Source organism: Cyphomyrmex costatus, unplaced genomic scaffold (genome assembly GCF_001594065.2).
Source record: "Cyphomyrmex costatus isolate MS0001 unplaced genomic scaffold, Ccosl1.0 scaffold70, whole genome shotgun sequence".
Lineage (NCBI taxonomy): Eukaryota > Metazoa > Arthropoda > Insecta > Hymenoptera > Formicidae > Cyphomyrmex > Cyphomyrmex costatus.
The window spans coordinates 1,117,894-1,133,369 of record NW_017280267.1 but is presented as its reverse complement, the minus strand read 5'-3'; the positions used below and the strand labels follow the sequence as shown (position 1 = coordinate 1,133,369).

The window sequence follows — 15,476 nt, the reverse complement described above, 5'->3', positions numbered from 1 at the left end:
GTCGCACCGCCACAGGAACGCTCAATAAACGGCGCTAGTGTCTGTCAAGTGTCACAGCCGTTCCCGTCGGTCGACAGTGTTGCGAGACTCGAAATCCGGTGATTTAATTAGGAATAACGTACTTCTTTTTTTTAGTAAAAATTGTGAAACTTTAAGCAATAATGACCGACAAGAAAGGTAACTATATGTCGTAATCGCGCATTATCACTTAGTTGCGTGTAATGTACACTGAGAGAAAGAGAGAAATATATATATATATACACGCACACCCACACGGGCGTACGACAGACGCGCGTTCATACACAAGTACACGACGCATACAACACACACGCACGCGCGTATACATATACATATACACGTATATGCTCGTTGAGATAAGCCGTACCTCACCACTTGTCACTCGACTCCGACGACTAGTCGTTGCCTCTGGCGACGTCGTCGCCGTCGATGCGACTCCTGGTGCGAACGGCACCTTTAACGAGGCATGGCGTCGCTTGCCCTTCGTGCGTTGGGCGCCGGCGAGGACCGCTCGAATACCTGCCCCGGGTTGACAGGACAAATCAATACCGCGCATCGCACTGAGAATACAAAATGGCCTCCGGAGAGTTGTTCATTCTCTTTCTTATACGAAAGAGAGGGAGATGGAGATAGAATTAAAAATGAATGAAACAGAGAAATTTGTTGTAATTGTTTTCGCGAGTTCTCCTCGGGTTGTTTGTATTTTTTTCGTAAATCTTTCGATTTTTGTCGTTATCTTTTCTTTTCAAGCCAGTACTTGAAATCTGCAAATTCTATGCCTTGTGTTTTCGAGTTTCTGAAATCTGCGTTATTGATCCCTCTCGCATTTATGAAATTCTTCGATTTTGTACATACATTTTTCTCGATTTACTTTGATTCGCGAAGGAGGATAAAAATGCCAGATTTTGGTCTAAATGATAAAACTTTTTGTATGTATATTTTCTTGCATATTTTAATGTGTTGAATCATTTCCAAATGTTTGTTTCAAAATGGGAACACGTTGAAAATCATATTGAAAGTAGAACAATTTCGTCAGAATGTATGGTCTTTAATTAGCAATTCTCAATATTCTGGGTAAGCAATTTAATAGGTTAATATTGATCAAAGTAATAGAATCTTTCTCTTGTGCGTGCTTTTATTTTTTTCTCTTCTTTTTTAATGCACTGAATTACTTGCATTAAAGTAGCACAATTTTATCATAATCTGGTCTTTAATTGCTATTTTTAATGTACAATAATAAGTAGATATTGATCAAGGCAATGGAATCTTTCTTTTGTGCATGCTTTTTATTTTTTTGTTTTCATTTATTGAATTATTTGCATTAATAATAAGCACATTTTCTGTCTTCAGATCTGCCAATTTAGTTTTTATAATTACAATTTTCTACATCCTGGGTCAATCAATATAATAGGTCAATATTGACCAAAGCAACAGAATCATTCATTTGTGTTTTTTTAATTTTCTTTGTTATACTGAATCATTTTCAAATATTAATTTTAAAATAAACTAGCAAAGTATTTCAATAATAGCAAAGTATTGAAAATTGCAAAGATCAGATATTGACAAAATTGTGCTACTTTCAGTGCGATTTCCAACATGTTAGATCAGTTTGAAATAAATATTCGCAAATAATTCAACACGTTAAAAAGTACAAGAATACATGTATAAAAAAGGGGTTGATTGTTTAGATCAAAATCAAGTAATTTTATCCATCCTCTTTTATAAATCTATATATATATATATATCTGAATTTGCTTTCTTCATAGATAACTGATTCCTTTCCACAATAAAATTCTTGGAATCCTAGTTATTTGTAAGTCTCAAGTTTTGAAACATTTCTTTTAATAACTTTCACACTTTTTATTCCTAAATTCTTGAGCTTTTTGCATTTCTTGAATTATCATTATTTTTCGTAAGATGTTTTTTAACTTCTGATAATATAAAATACTGTATGTTAAAATGAGATGTATTATAAAATCTGAGAACCATAAATTATCAAACTGATAGGTCTTAACTTTTCTTTCTTATTTAGTTAATATAGTATATTTAATCTCTGATTTAATAAATATACAATACATATTATATATATATGTATATATTAGTACATTAGATTATATTAATAATGTAATCAGCCAAAAGTGTACAAATTACATTGTGTACTTTTTTGCAAATAACACACTCATAGGTTGCGTTCGTTTCTCATGTTTATGCGCTACATAAACTTTATCCTATCATTATTGCTCGGTACTTGCAGAAAAAAGATATAATGAAGCTTATCACGCGTAAGCGTGAAAAATAAACGCAGCCACAGAGAATCAAAGTACGAATTTTCAATGGAATTGTTCAATTCAACAAAGATTCCAAGGATACAAATTCATTCTGTTGTTCTGCGGTTCAGATTAATTACGAAGCTCCGGAAGTTACTTTTGTATTACTCACTATCAGTGATGTTCTTACAGATGTAGGAGCTTGTTACAAAAAGTGAGAATGCGCAAACGCCGTGTATGAGGTGTATATGATTTAAAGGGCCCCTAGAGCTTAAGAGTCAGAATTTACCAAATAGTTCCGTTGCCGATAACAATCAAACAGACACTGGAGTCGAGGTGTTCACTTGAGCGTCTGTTTTCGTTTGCTCAAGCCGTTCCAGACGTTCCGGATATACGCTTTTATTTTTCTCGCACGATGGAACGCAATCTGAAACACCCCTGGAATAGCTTCGGCAAAGATTACTTTCTCACTGTTAGCACCATAAGAACGGTACATACCTCGACGATGCAACATATTTCGTTACCGAGTCTGGTCCCCAAAGTAGGTGCTGCGCTCCAATATAAAGCGCAGTATCGTAAGAATACATATGTAAAAGTTTAGCCTGTAAGTGGAGAGCTGACATGCGCTCCTTACCATAATGATGATTATTGATAATGTGAAGATAACACATTATATACTGCTGCGAGTCTGCTACCGTTTATACCTATGGCGATGTAGCAGCTGAGCGGAGGGATAGTGCCTACAGTTTGGCTGTCAATATGTTTGCAGCGGACCATTACAAAGACGATTTGATCCCAGTCAGTAGGTGGAGCTCCGGAGATCGGCGCAGCCTAAGCCACGTATCTAACCTCACCTTACTCTATATATTACCTTAACTCACTACGTGTTTATATACCAACATATATTACGTATACACACACATAAATATATATATATATATATTATATATAAGTACGTATACCTGTTACGTTGAGGCTAATGTAAAGACAGTGCATCGATTGCTCCATCTATTGTCGTTTCTCGTGCACTCTCTGGAGAAGCTATTCCATTTCTTTTCGCATCAAATAGCATTTTTTTAAATAACGTACAGTATTTTGTCGTGCAAATAGCTATGATATTCTATCGAAAGGTGAAAAGATTTGAATCTAATGTTTTCACACATCCTTGAAAATTCTTGCTGCCAAATCTGATGGTTTTACCTTTCTTCTAGAATGTCTTCAGAAGCAATCGCCTGCTCTCCATCAGCCTCAACGTACATAAAAATATAGAACGCACCAGGCGTCTTCCGATTTAGAACAGAAAATGCCCAAAATCGCAGATTACGTGACTTCCAGCGCGGCCATGTTTACATTTTAATGTCTCCTCGGAAGATTCGCGTATTTCTCAATTCAGTCAGGATTCTGCGTGATCGGAGCCGGAACGATCGATACAATCGCGACTGTTTTTTCAGTTTTCCATTCCAAGAAACGTGATGAAGGGCGGACAATGTGCCATTTTGCACGCTCTGAGAATTTAACGAGGAGGAGCGCGCGGGATTCAAATCCATTTCCACTCTCGTGGCCATGGACGTCACGTGATGCGTTCAGCGCTGATCAGCCGGGCGCTTTTGGAAATCGGAGGCGCGGGTCGCTATATATCCAAATCAATATGGCCGTAAGATATTGATATGGGTGTATTAATATTTCGTATACTGGAATTTCGTGATACTGGCTGACTGCTTTATTCTTTTACTCTTTTCCTTTTTTTTCTTCATTATTCTACGCCCGATATGCACGCGCGCGCATTATCGCTCTCCGTGTAATCACGATATTGTTTTTTTTTTTACAACAAAACATTCGTCGGCATTATTACGTTGAATTGACTTTGGTTGCAATGTTTGCTGGATAGAATCGATTGAATTCTGAAAAATGTATCTTAAATTATCAATCGGCAAACTTTTCGTCGTACATGAAATTTGTATCATGTTCCAAAACGTACTGCCAGTACTGAACATCTATAGTTTACTTTATACATATACCGTAGATTGTCAGTACTGGCAGTAGATTTTGGAAACAGTCTTATGTGGGAGGGATTTACAATAGAAATCGTAGTGGTCTTAAGTCGTAGAAAATTAACCAATCGCAGTCAAATATAATAAGAATAATTACACGATTGGTCAATTTTCTACGACTTAAAACTACGAGAGCTACGACTTCTATTGTAGACTCTGTATTAATTGTCGTTAATGACAACAAATTGATTTTGGTCTTTTTTGTTCGATTGTATGATGTTAACACAGCTCACATTGGTCGAGTCTCTCCATCCAAATTGAATTCTTACAAAACAATAATGAAGTGTAACTTGTAACCGATTGCGCGCGCGCGTGCACGACGGGCTTCACGGCGGGTGTACACGAATGCTGTATCTAATTGTAAGCTGGGCGTGTATACTTTTGACGATACTTTTGTCCTCTTAGGAACTTGCTAGCTCACTTTTAACAAATAGTGCATGCGTTGCTTTAAACCGCGCCACAAGTTTCCCGAGTATTATAAACACTATACGGTAAAGAGTTACAAAGAGCTGAAGGTCTCGTTAAAAAAGTAAAATCGAAAGAGCTCTATTGTCAACTATGTGGAAATTTGTGGTAGTGGCTGCATGTCGTAGACACGTGATACATAGACGTCAGATATATCATATATCTTTGACTTTCTTCGATGATTGTAGCGTAACCTTAGACTGGTTTCTTCTCGGTAGCTTGAGAGTAGTTTTTAACTTTGGAAGTTGTGAGAAAAGCGGTGAATCACGAAACGTAATCTCACGCCTACCGTCGCGCTGCAAGCTCGCTACTCTCGCGTAGTTGATTGCAAAACAAAGAAAAAAAAGATAGAAAAAAGAAGGGAGGGGGAGATAAGGCAGTTGTACGGCAGGAAAATTCAAAGTGAAATTGCGTTCCACCTTCGACATCCCTCAGTAGGCCTCTGTGCTTCTGTGCAAGTATAAGCTTCGATCTTTCTACGAATTGTTTATCTCGTATCGCTCGCATGCTCAAAAGAACGTTTTTTCTTCAACGGCGGGGGGGAAAGCGCGATCGTCCGCGTCCTCGGGAAAGGGAAGCAAAAAGAAGAATCGAAGGAAGGGACGATCGTGCGCCCCGCCGTCGTTGTTTTGCATGTTTTTTTCCTTTCAATATGCTGTTTTAATCGGTTCTCACTATTTCGCTTTGTTACCTCATCCACGTTCGATTCTCCCTCAATCCGGGAGATCGGGCGGACTGGTGTCATCATTTTTAAATTATCGTATTGTGTGATCACCGTAGTTTCGTAGATATTTCGGTATCGCCCTGGAAGACTTGCTCGCGTTTCAGACGGTGAAGATTCTTTTTTTTTTTTCACATACCTCTTTAGGTATTATTAGTTTCGAAAAATCGTTGTATTTTATATTACAATGTTTGTGTATTTTTTTTTCCATAAATGGTTTCAGATCAATTCACCGGTTGATCGCGGCGAAGTCTCTCAGCGATCACTGCATGCGCATGATTGACAGGACTTGTAATCATGTATACTGTTAATAGTGAGCTTAAGCGAAATAGCATTCGTTGATACGCTAATCGATATCGGACGAAAGTGTTCTCGCCGACGAGAATCTAGGAATTATCGGCAGCGAAAGGACAAATTCTGGGAAAACATCTCTCGCTTGCATTTACCTGTTTCTCGGATAACTCCAAGGAAATATTTTTAATCTTGAATATTTTTTTCGACGATTTTTATCGTACGTTTGATGAAGACCTTTACATAAGAAACCGTATATAGCTTTCTCTTTCCTTTGATTGAAGTTACTTACTTGATATTTTTAAATTTTCACTTCACGAGAGTCGGTTTCGTAGAATTCGCAACATCCGTATTTCCCAGCATGCTTCTGGTGACTCCGCTCGTCTCGAGAACACGTCTTGTTGTCCACGGAAGCATTTCGATGAATCGTCGTCCAGCAAAAAACCAAATCTTGTTTTTCGTCGGTCGCTTAATGTGGGCCGGCAAAGAGATAATTGAAAAGAAAATAAAGAGAAATAATACCTATAGTATCTGGATAGTGTCGAACTGCTCATTGGAACCAATCGAAGAAGTGAAAGAGAAAGAGAGTGTGCGCGTGTGTGGGAGAGAGAAAGAAAAGAGCGACAGACACTTTTAACATTAAGTCGTAAACTAGCATTAATATTACAATCGGTTGTGATTGATTCGATGATTGTTTGCACCGTGACACATAGACACTTAAATTGTTATTTCTCAGAGGTTGCACGAATATGCGGACGAACTAGCATCCAGAACCAGCGAAGATTTCTAAACAGATTCGCTTGTGCAAGGTGATCCCGAATTTTTGAAACTTATCTAATTCGACAGAATATAGATAACGGAATCGAGAGTTTAATGCAATGATTGTTGTATTCTTCAATTTCAGTGATTTGTAATTTTAATTTGATAGAGAAACACAATTAAGTCTCAAGAATCATCAAAAATTGCAATCGATGAAGCTCTATAGCTATTCTCATTGTCCGAGAATTTATCTTCTTAAGGCCGATATTTATAGTTAATTCTTATATTCAAGACCGTCTTAAGTTCTGTCTTAAGCTCGTATCAGACTATCACGTTAAATCAGTGTTATTGTGTTTGATGCATTATTGATCGATAGTCAGAGTTGGCAGTCGGGTCGGCCTGAAGAGTCGGTAGTCTGATACGGGCTTTAAAAGGTGTCACGAACCAATCAGAGCACCACATTAGCGTCTTATGGCATTACTAAGACAGTCCTGAAATAAAAATTGTCTATCAATACCGGCATATTTTTTTTAATTCTTCGAGATTTCTGGAGTTTTGCATTTGTATGGCTTCTACACACTGGACGCGGCAAATGTTGGATCAACTTTCCGTACGGCGGAAAATACTCTTTTCGAGCGATTGATTAACGTGCAAGTATGCAGAAGCCATTAAATTTCTAGATCTTTGAATTTACGATTCTTCCGAAATCTTCCTTTCATTTTCTAAGTCCACTGGTTTCTTTTTTGTTTCATAATTACAACTGATTTTTCCAGTTTATCATATTTTTAAATTTTTCGAAATTTTGCTGAAGCTCAGCTAATATCTAGTGTCTGTAAATGTAAGTACATCGAAAGTGATATATTGCGTTTATATCACAATTTGTTACAATTTCTTGTGAGATTACGGCAAAGATGGCCGTGCGAGAACTGTGTTGGATCGCTCGTTTCCGCCATTTCGATCGGCCTTTGATCATATCATGAACAATTTGGTATGAGTTGACATTTATGTTAGAGTACAACATGTCTATACAGCACCAGCGCAATCGCGCGGACAACATCCGGAGGACAGAAAATCTTTTGTATCCGCTTTTTTTAAACGGACTTTCCAATAGCTTTGTGAATCGTAAAAAAAATCTATTTGAAACGATTCTATTTTCCAACGATTTCAATGAATGTTTTTTTGAGAATGTCATTTTCTTGGTAAAATCCAAGGATACTCGAGAGAGAGAGAAAGAGAGGAGAAAGCGAAATTATAAAAGATTAAAAAAAATAAAAATTCGCTTTAGTAATTTAACTCAAATTGTATATATATATATATTATATGTACGAGTATATGTACATTTTTCGTAGATATTTTAAATATATATGTTATATATTCCTCTCTCTCCAAGATGTCGCATCTCAATGTTGTATTGACGCAGAAACATCCAGAAGGATAATTGGCCTCCCGATGGCGACGGTGCGTGGCGCATGGCGCGGTTTAGATAATTAAAAGAATTAGAGAAAGAAATAGGCGGCCGAACGTCTCGCGACGTCGCGACGCGGCCGGTCGCCAACGTTACTTACTTACTATTACACACGATTCCGAGGAACTTTTAATCATGTTTAACCTTTATCTCTGGATATTTGCAGAAATTTGTGGTTTGCTGAGTCTTGTCACGACTTTTTGAATGTGTGGAGCCCGATATGCATATATAGTCCATCGCTATATACGCATATATAAATATTATATATATATATTATACATAATCATCGTACCACTATACTCATTGTATAAATTACACATTCACCGCCCAAAGAAAAGAAAATAGAAAAAAAGAGAAAGAGAGACGTATAAAGACTCTTCTTCTCGGCTCGACTTGTGAAATCGCATCTCGTCATTGTTGGCAATGATGAGAACGGCGATGATGACAAGAACGATGACATGTGATAATGACGATGTTAAGGCGGACTGCCGTTTTCATATCGCGAGTCCTTCGACTACTTGGGCTTGTTTTAACATCACTTTTTGGAGCAACCGTTATCCTTCGTACCTGGCTTTATTTTAGCTCTGTTTTTGTCGTTTTTCTGTTTTTTGAACACGGTCGAGCCTCAGGATTGATCGATTTGCATTTGGATTAATTTTCAACCCTTTATGTTCGAAAACTACATTTTTCAGATATTGCTGGAATTAAATCCAGTATGAAATGTTAAGATATAATTAATGAGTAGATTAGAATATAACGGGTTAATGATTGGTGAAATAAAACAAATAGATGGATTATTGATGTTTCGGATAATTGCAGGACGCGATCAAACACTTTCGAAGATGCGGAAGAATAATATATAGTATCTAAAAACAATAAGTATCTAATAAGAGTCACAAATCGCAATTTTGATACAGATTCCAAGTTTGTGAGAGCTTCTTATATAGCAAAAAGATGAGCTGACTTAATCTAAATAATTAGATTGAAGCACCTCTCTCGAGCAATAGAATTTTCAGCGTTAAAATTAAAATTATAAAATTTAGAAATATCCATATTTTATTGTGATGAATTTTATTGTGATTGAATATTAAGCATTCTAAACAGCAAAATGTACCAATCGAAACAACATAGTTTTCGTGTGGATTTGAAAAGCATGTGTTTGTTGCAAAAATCCAAGACGTTAATAATTTATCTTAAAGATTGCACATACTTGAATAGATGTTTTGCCTTACTTACATGGATCCCTCAGGCTCAACCTTTTAGACGAATGTATTTGGCTTCTACCTTGATTGCGTAACGCTATTTGCTTTGAGATCGGTTTCGTATTAAATCTTAGTTCTAGAAGTAAAGGTTGCTCAATGACGAATCATTGTTCGAGAATAATCGCCTGAATTTTCTGTGAGCAATGGTTTTAAACTTCGACTAACAAAAATTCAGAAATTTTCAAAGAACATTCAATTTACCAAAGTCTTGGTAGTGCATGAATTCTTTCTATTTGGGAAGATTTATTTATTGAATTATTCTCGAGTGCGATTCGTTTTAACTCCTTGATCGTGGATCCATTTGTGTGGACGATCTATTAGCGATCTCGATGGATCCTCGAATAGGTATGGTCCAAGGTGGTCAACCTCTCAGAAAGAAAAAAAGGCACTCCAAAAATTAAAAGCTGTTAAAATTGAAATTCTTATTATCAGACTTCAGTTGATAAAAATTCGATATCTATATTAAAAAATGTGAGTAAAACCCACATTATAAATATATCAGTTGCACTAAGTATATCTTATCTTTTGTTTCTTGTTCTAAAAATGTTACTCTACAAAAATGTTCTTTCTTTTAATCTTTAAGTAGATAAGTATAGAGTGTTCAGAACATTCCAAACAAATTTTATTTTTATAGTAATATTTTTTAACAATATATGTAGAGAGTTAAATTTGTATTATTTTATTTTTATAAAATAGAGGAATTAAAAATAATTAAGTTTAAGGCCTCATCTACAATAGTCGCACAATCTGTGTTGCAAGCTTGTTAGGACAACCTATCTGATTCAGTGTTAAATTCACGATTCAGATTGACTGTCGCAACAGCTTGCGACTTGCGACACAGTTTATATGACTATTGTACAGATGAGACCTGAGACTTTTGGATAATTCTTTTTATTTTTTTTCCAGAGAACAAGTTTTTAAGATAATAATAGCATAGAGTGCTGTAGCAAATTAAAGGTTGACATCCTCTAATTTTTATTTATATTTATAAAAAAGGATTTCGCGTTTGGAAACAAATTTGTAAATATAAATACATGCCAAAATGGTAAGTCAAAATAATTAGGAGAAGCATCAGTCGCGTGTGTGGATACATAATTACATAGAAAACGAATGCAAAGATTGAGTAGGTGTCTTTCAGGATAAGAGGAGTGGTTGGTCACCTTGTAAATGTTTTTATAAAAAAGCCCGTCTGCGCCCCGGTAGTTTACGCCGGGCGAAATAGAGCTCAAGAAAGGCCCCGGGAGCGACAGGCGGGCGCAATATCTTCGGTTATTTCTTTTCACCATTATTTAGTGACTAACATTGTTTGAGCTTTGAATAGTATCTTGATCAAAACGGTGTATGTCATGTGTAAGATATACTTGGGTGTGGGAGTACCACTCTGGAGATCGGCGGCGCGTTGGACGATCTCTCCGATGTGGTGAGAACAAGTCTTTCGTATTATCTTCGGGAACAAAACTTATCTCAATGCTATATTAATTCTGAAAGAAATATTTCGAATTAACGATATCGAAGTGGTTATACCCTAAAACTTGTATTAATAATAGCTTGAGCTGAAAGTGATTTTTAAAGAACTGTCTAGAAATGTGAATTGAAACGATTGAATCCTCAAAAGTTACCATTCCTCGACTGGTTTTCACTTTTTTCAATTATTTATCTTGTTATCACAAATGATATCACTCTTAGTCAAATACACATATTTTAATTAATATCGAAAACTTGAATTGCTGAATTAATTTTGACTTTCAGCAAAACTGCTGATATGGATTATATTGATCAAGAAATATCAAATTTCAAAAGAATGTGAATAATTGAAAATTAAACATTTATTGAAATCACTTCGAACAGCTACAAGTAGCTGAAAAGTAGAAATCGAAATGACATAATGTTAAAAATTTAATCGAATTTGTTCGGACCCACAACGATGAAGAGAATCCAATCGCGCCCCTAATCTCGACGACGCGCTCTACGCGTGCTCGACGCGGACGAGGTTTAATAATCTACCAAGAATATATGTGCTGATTCCGTTGTTCGGTGCCGCGTCGGGACGCGGACGGGTTGCGCCGGCACTCGTCCTTTCTGGCAGTGTGGTACCACGTACCATGTTGGCTTAGATCGAACACACACACACATGCTATTCGCGACCTGCGAATTCAGGTAGAGCTGCATTACGTATTACCTTATGTTACAGCGTATCCGGTGGCACCGCATCCACCGACTGGCTTTGTCCCCGCGCCGACACAACCTCCAACTTACGGTGGTAAGCTAGATCTTAGGACATCTTACAATCTTTTATAAATCTTGCAATCAGTGTGTAATCCTGTAATAAGTGAATAATGCAAACAATGCACGTATTCGCTGACGTTCTGCGACGACTGCATTTCGATATTTTCTTAATCTTTCCACGTAATATCACAGCAACATGTCAGAAATATCGCTGAAATATTACTGAGATGTGTAACTTTAATATTTCCCTTTGTTCTCTTTATTAATTCATATTCGTTATATGATCATGTAATTATGTAATAGGTGAAACAGAAAAACAATAAAAGGCATAATGATATTATGAATTCTAATCATAGCGATATGATAAGAATCATGTGAATCCTAATTTATTTCAAAAGAATAGCATTTTGTGCACGTATATGTGTTGTTATTAGAAGTCAAATTGAAAGTAGGGAATGGAGTGCTAAGAACAAGAATTTAATTTGGTTTTAACCTATTAATAAACAAAAGTACAATAAAAATGCCCTTTTCCCTTTAATATTTCAAATGTATTACACTTATATTAGATAATGAAAGATTTTGATAATATTCATTAACAGTTGCAGGCGCCGCCCCTTATGGAGTATTTCCCAATCAGCCTCAATTGTACGCGACGCAAGGCCCACCGCCGCCGACATATGATCAAACTCTTACACATCCTATGGTGAGTCACACGCATTATTTCATTTCTACTCGAAGGAGAACAAATTTCATCACAAATATCGATTCTCATTCAGATGTATCAACCAATGTATGGACAAGGATACCCTTTACAATATTACCCACCAGGATATCCCTTGCAATATTATCCGCCGTTAGCTGCGACAACGGCATACTATCCTACTATGCAACCCGCCCCCGTAAGACCTACCATTATGGTACCTGTAAGTATCAATATGTATTTCTCTAAAAGATTATTTGTAGTGGAATTTAAAACATGACGTCACGCACAAGCTTAGATTTTTTGTAATATACACTGCTCTAAAAAATTAAAGAATTTACCTAGTCTGCCTTCTGAAAGTAGACAATTTTCAAGAGAATATAAAAAAATTATCATAATGAAATATATATAATCTAAAAAGCATTTTAAAGCTCAAATTTTTTTCTTCTCATATTATTAGTTCAAATAATGACTTAATTTATTGCGCTGACTCCTTTTTAGCCAAATTTAACTTTCTTTGTTTGTACTGAAATATAAAAATCCATTATTATTATTGATTGTTTTGGACTTAATTTATTTTTTACGGATGCACAAATGATGTCTAAATGCATGCCTGCTCAATACTGGCAATACTTAGAGAATCATTCCATTATTAACATGTTGCTACTTCTAGTAGCATCAATAATGAAGTCTTAAACGATAACTGTATTATCATACCGTAATTATACAACTCGTAGCAATTTCTGGTCGAATTTACTATCAGTAAGTAACAAACTGTTAACGTACCACTAACAGTTTGTTACTTACTAGGATATTTACTGCTAGTAAAGACAGAACACTATTCATAACAATATCGAGCACTTTATTGACCATTCTTTCGTTGATAGCAGTTTTCGGGCGTCCACTGCGTGGTTCATCATCGGTGTCGGTATGACCACGTTTAAATTCGTTTACTCAAAAACTGATAATAATGAAGAAGTAAATCTGCCATGAACCTCCTGCAACTCTGCTTGAATCTGCGTAGCTGTTTCCCTTTCAAAAAATGATGTTTTATCACTGCACGAAATTTTTTATCCATTTGAAAAAATATTTGCCTTGCTTTGTTTAACTACTCGTAACTAAATGACTCATGGACGCAATTGTCTGAAAATTTAACAGCAATCATAAAAGATGATGTACTTTTTATGTCTTTTTTGCGATACGCGCGCTATCTCTGTATGACTTAAGAAACTTTTCAAGTTGCTCACGTATAAGTAAGATGTCGGAGTCCAACTCCAAGACCTTTTTCCAATTATTGATATTCCTAATATTTGTTTCACAGAACGGTTTTGACGGTACCCGATTCGACGGCATCTCGCAGCCGGTGTTGCCACCGCCTCCACCCGGAGTGGCCGCGAACGCTGCACAGCTGGCCGCGATGGCCGGCCATAGTGTGGCCCTCTCGCAAAAGAAGGGCTCGTTCCTAGGAGGAGGAACGGAAGGCGGTTATACCTTTTGGTAAACCACCAAAAACCACCTTTCGTAATACACGTACACGCAGAAAACATACACTCATGTACACGCCACATTAACTGTCGGAAGCGCCGTATTGTTGAGACGACGAGATTACGTAGATAAATTTCCGTTAGAGTTCTGCTTTTCTCATCTCTAGCAGTTTCATCGATATCTATTAGTATATCGTGTGCGCGGACTGATCACACACACATACACGCACACACAAACACACACACACACACACACACACATACACACAAAATATAAAATACACACTTTAACATGATACTAAGGCAGCAACCGTGAGAGTTCCCACGCGATTCATGTACGGCGATATTTGCGATCGATAGAAGCGATCCAATGATCTCAAGGACACCGCCGCCGTCTTGGTGATCGATCTGCGCCTCTCATGTACTGTTGAACTGCAGAAAATTGTCCCGGCCGAGGAAGACTCGGACATGGCGACGCTCGTCGAACATCCTCAAAAACTAATTCCTCGAAAGCTCATCATTCTATAGAGAAGTCGGGAGACAGTGAGAGAGCATTGCGCGAGTTCGAAGGATCCGTAAAGATCCGAAAACTCTGTGAAAGCCTGAGATCCAAGGTACCAAGAATCCACGATTATCGACGACTCGAAGAAACACTCGTTAATTATATCATAGATCTGAAAATTTCAAATTCTTATGATCCAAATTTTCAAGAATTCGAAAGGTCTCAAAAAATCAGATTCATTCGTCACAATTTGTTGATTATTATACCGAAGAAAATTTATATCTCAAACTTCATAAATCTAAGATTTAAAAAATCGAAAAAAACTTAAAATTTTTCAATTTCACAAAAACTTAAAATTTCAAAATTGCTTTAAAATTTTCTTAATTTTGAAGAATTGACATTTCCGAGAATCCATAGATCTGCGAACTCAGAGACTCAAATTGCTATGATATAAGGCTTTAAAACACGTAAAGATACAAGTTCTAGTTGAAGGATATAGTGACTTATTTATGATCTCGACTTTCTCAGGATTCAAGGTATCCAGGATCTAACTTTAGTGGCTTCTATTAGCTAAGGTTACAGAGATTCGAAGATTTTAGTTAAATTTTCTTAAATTTAATCACATCGATCAAGCATTTCCGATAAGATAAAATATTAAGAGATCATCATACATATGTAAGTTTCCGAGGATCCGTGTCTTCGGTAACCCGCGAATTCGAGAGTTCTACAGTGTCAGAAGACCCGAAGACCCGAAGGCTCGAAGCAGTCAATGTGCGTTTCCTACGATAATAGTTATTGCGAGAATGTTATTTTACAAAGGACAAACTTTAGTTAGATCAACGAAAGGCAGACTGATGCCACTGACAAGAAACGACGTTGTCGTTGCGCTCATCAAAACGGAAAGAAGGAAAGAGTCAAGGGTAAAGAGAAAGTGGAGGGAGGGAGGGAGGGAGGGGAGAGAGAGAGAGAGAAGCCCAATGTCGACAATTGTAGAAATTCACGAGACGTATTGCGTTGATATTTATATTTAAATTATTGTTATTTAAACAATTTATTTGCAGATCCTCCTTAGAGACAGAATCATCGATGCGTGTTTCAACAATTTATTTTATATCTCAAGAGAGTTAGAATAAGAAAACAGAAGGAATGTGTGTGTGCGCGCGCGTGTGTGTATGTGCGTGTATGTGCGTGCGTATGTGAGAGAGAGAGAGAGAGAAAGAGAGAAGGGAATGAATTTTATATCACGGAGAAGCGTGCAATAAGCA

General features: G+C 36.8%; 1 protein-coding gene across 1 annotated transcript; it reads left to right on the top strand.

Annotated features, from left to right (window-relative positions):
• Positions 1-35: 35 nt before the first annotated feature.
• Positions 36-14,494, top strand: LOC108780395 (DAZ-associated protein 2). The gene is made up of 5 exons (XM_018548082.1): positions 36-177; positions 11,491-11,559; positions 12,125-12,228; positions 12,302-12,448; positions 13,547-14,494. Exons 1-5 carry the CDS (start codon positions 162-164, stop codon positions 13,724-13,726), a joined length of 516 nt encoding a protein of 171 aa, XP_018403584.1. The 5' UTR covers positions 36-161; the 3' UTR covers positions 13,727-14,494.
• The last annotated feature ends 982 nt before the right edge of the window (positions 14,495-15,476 follow it).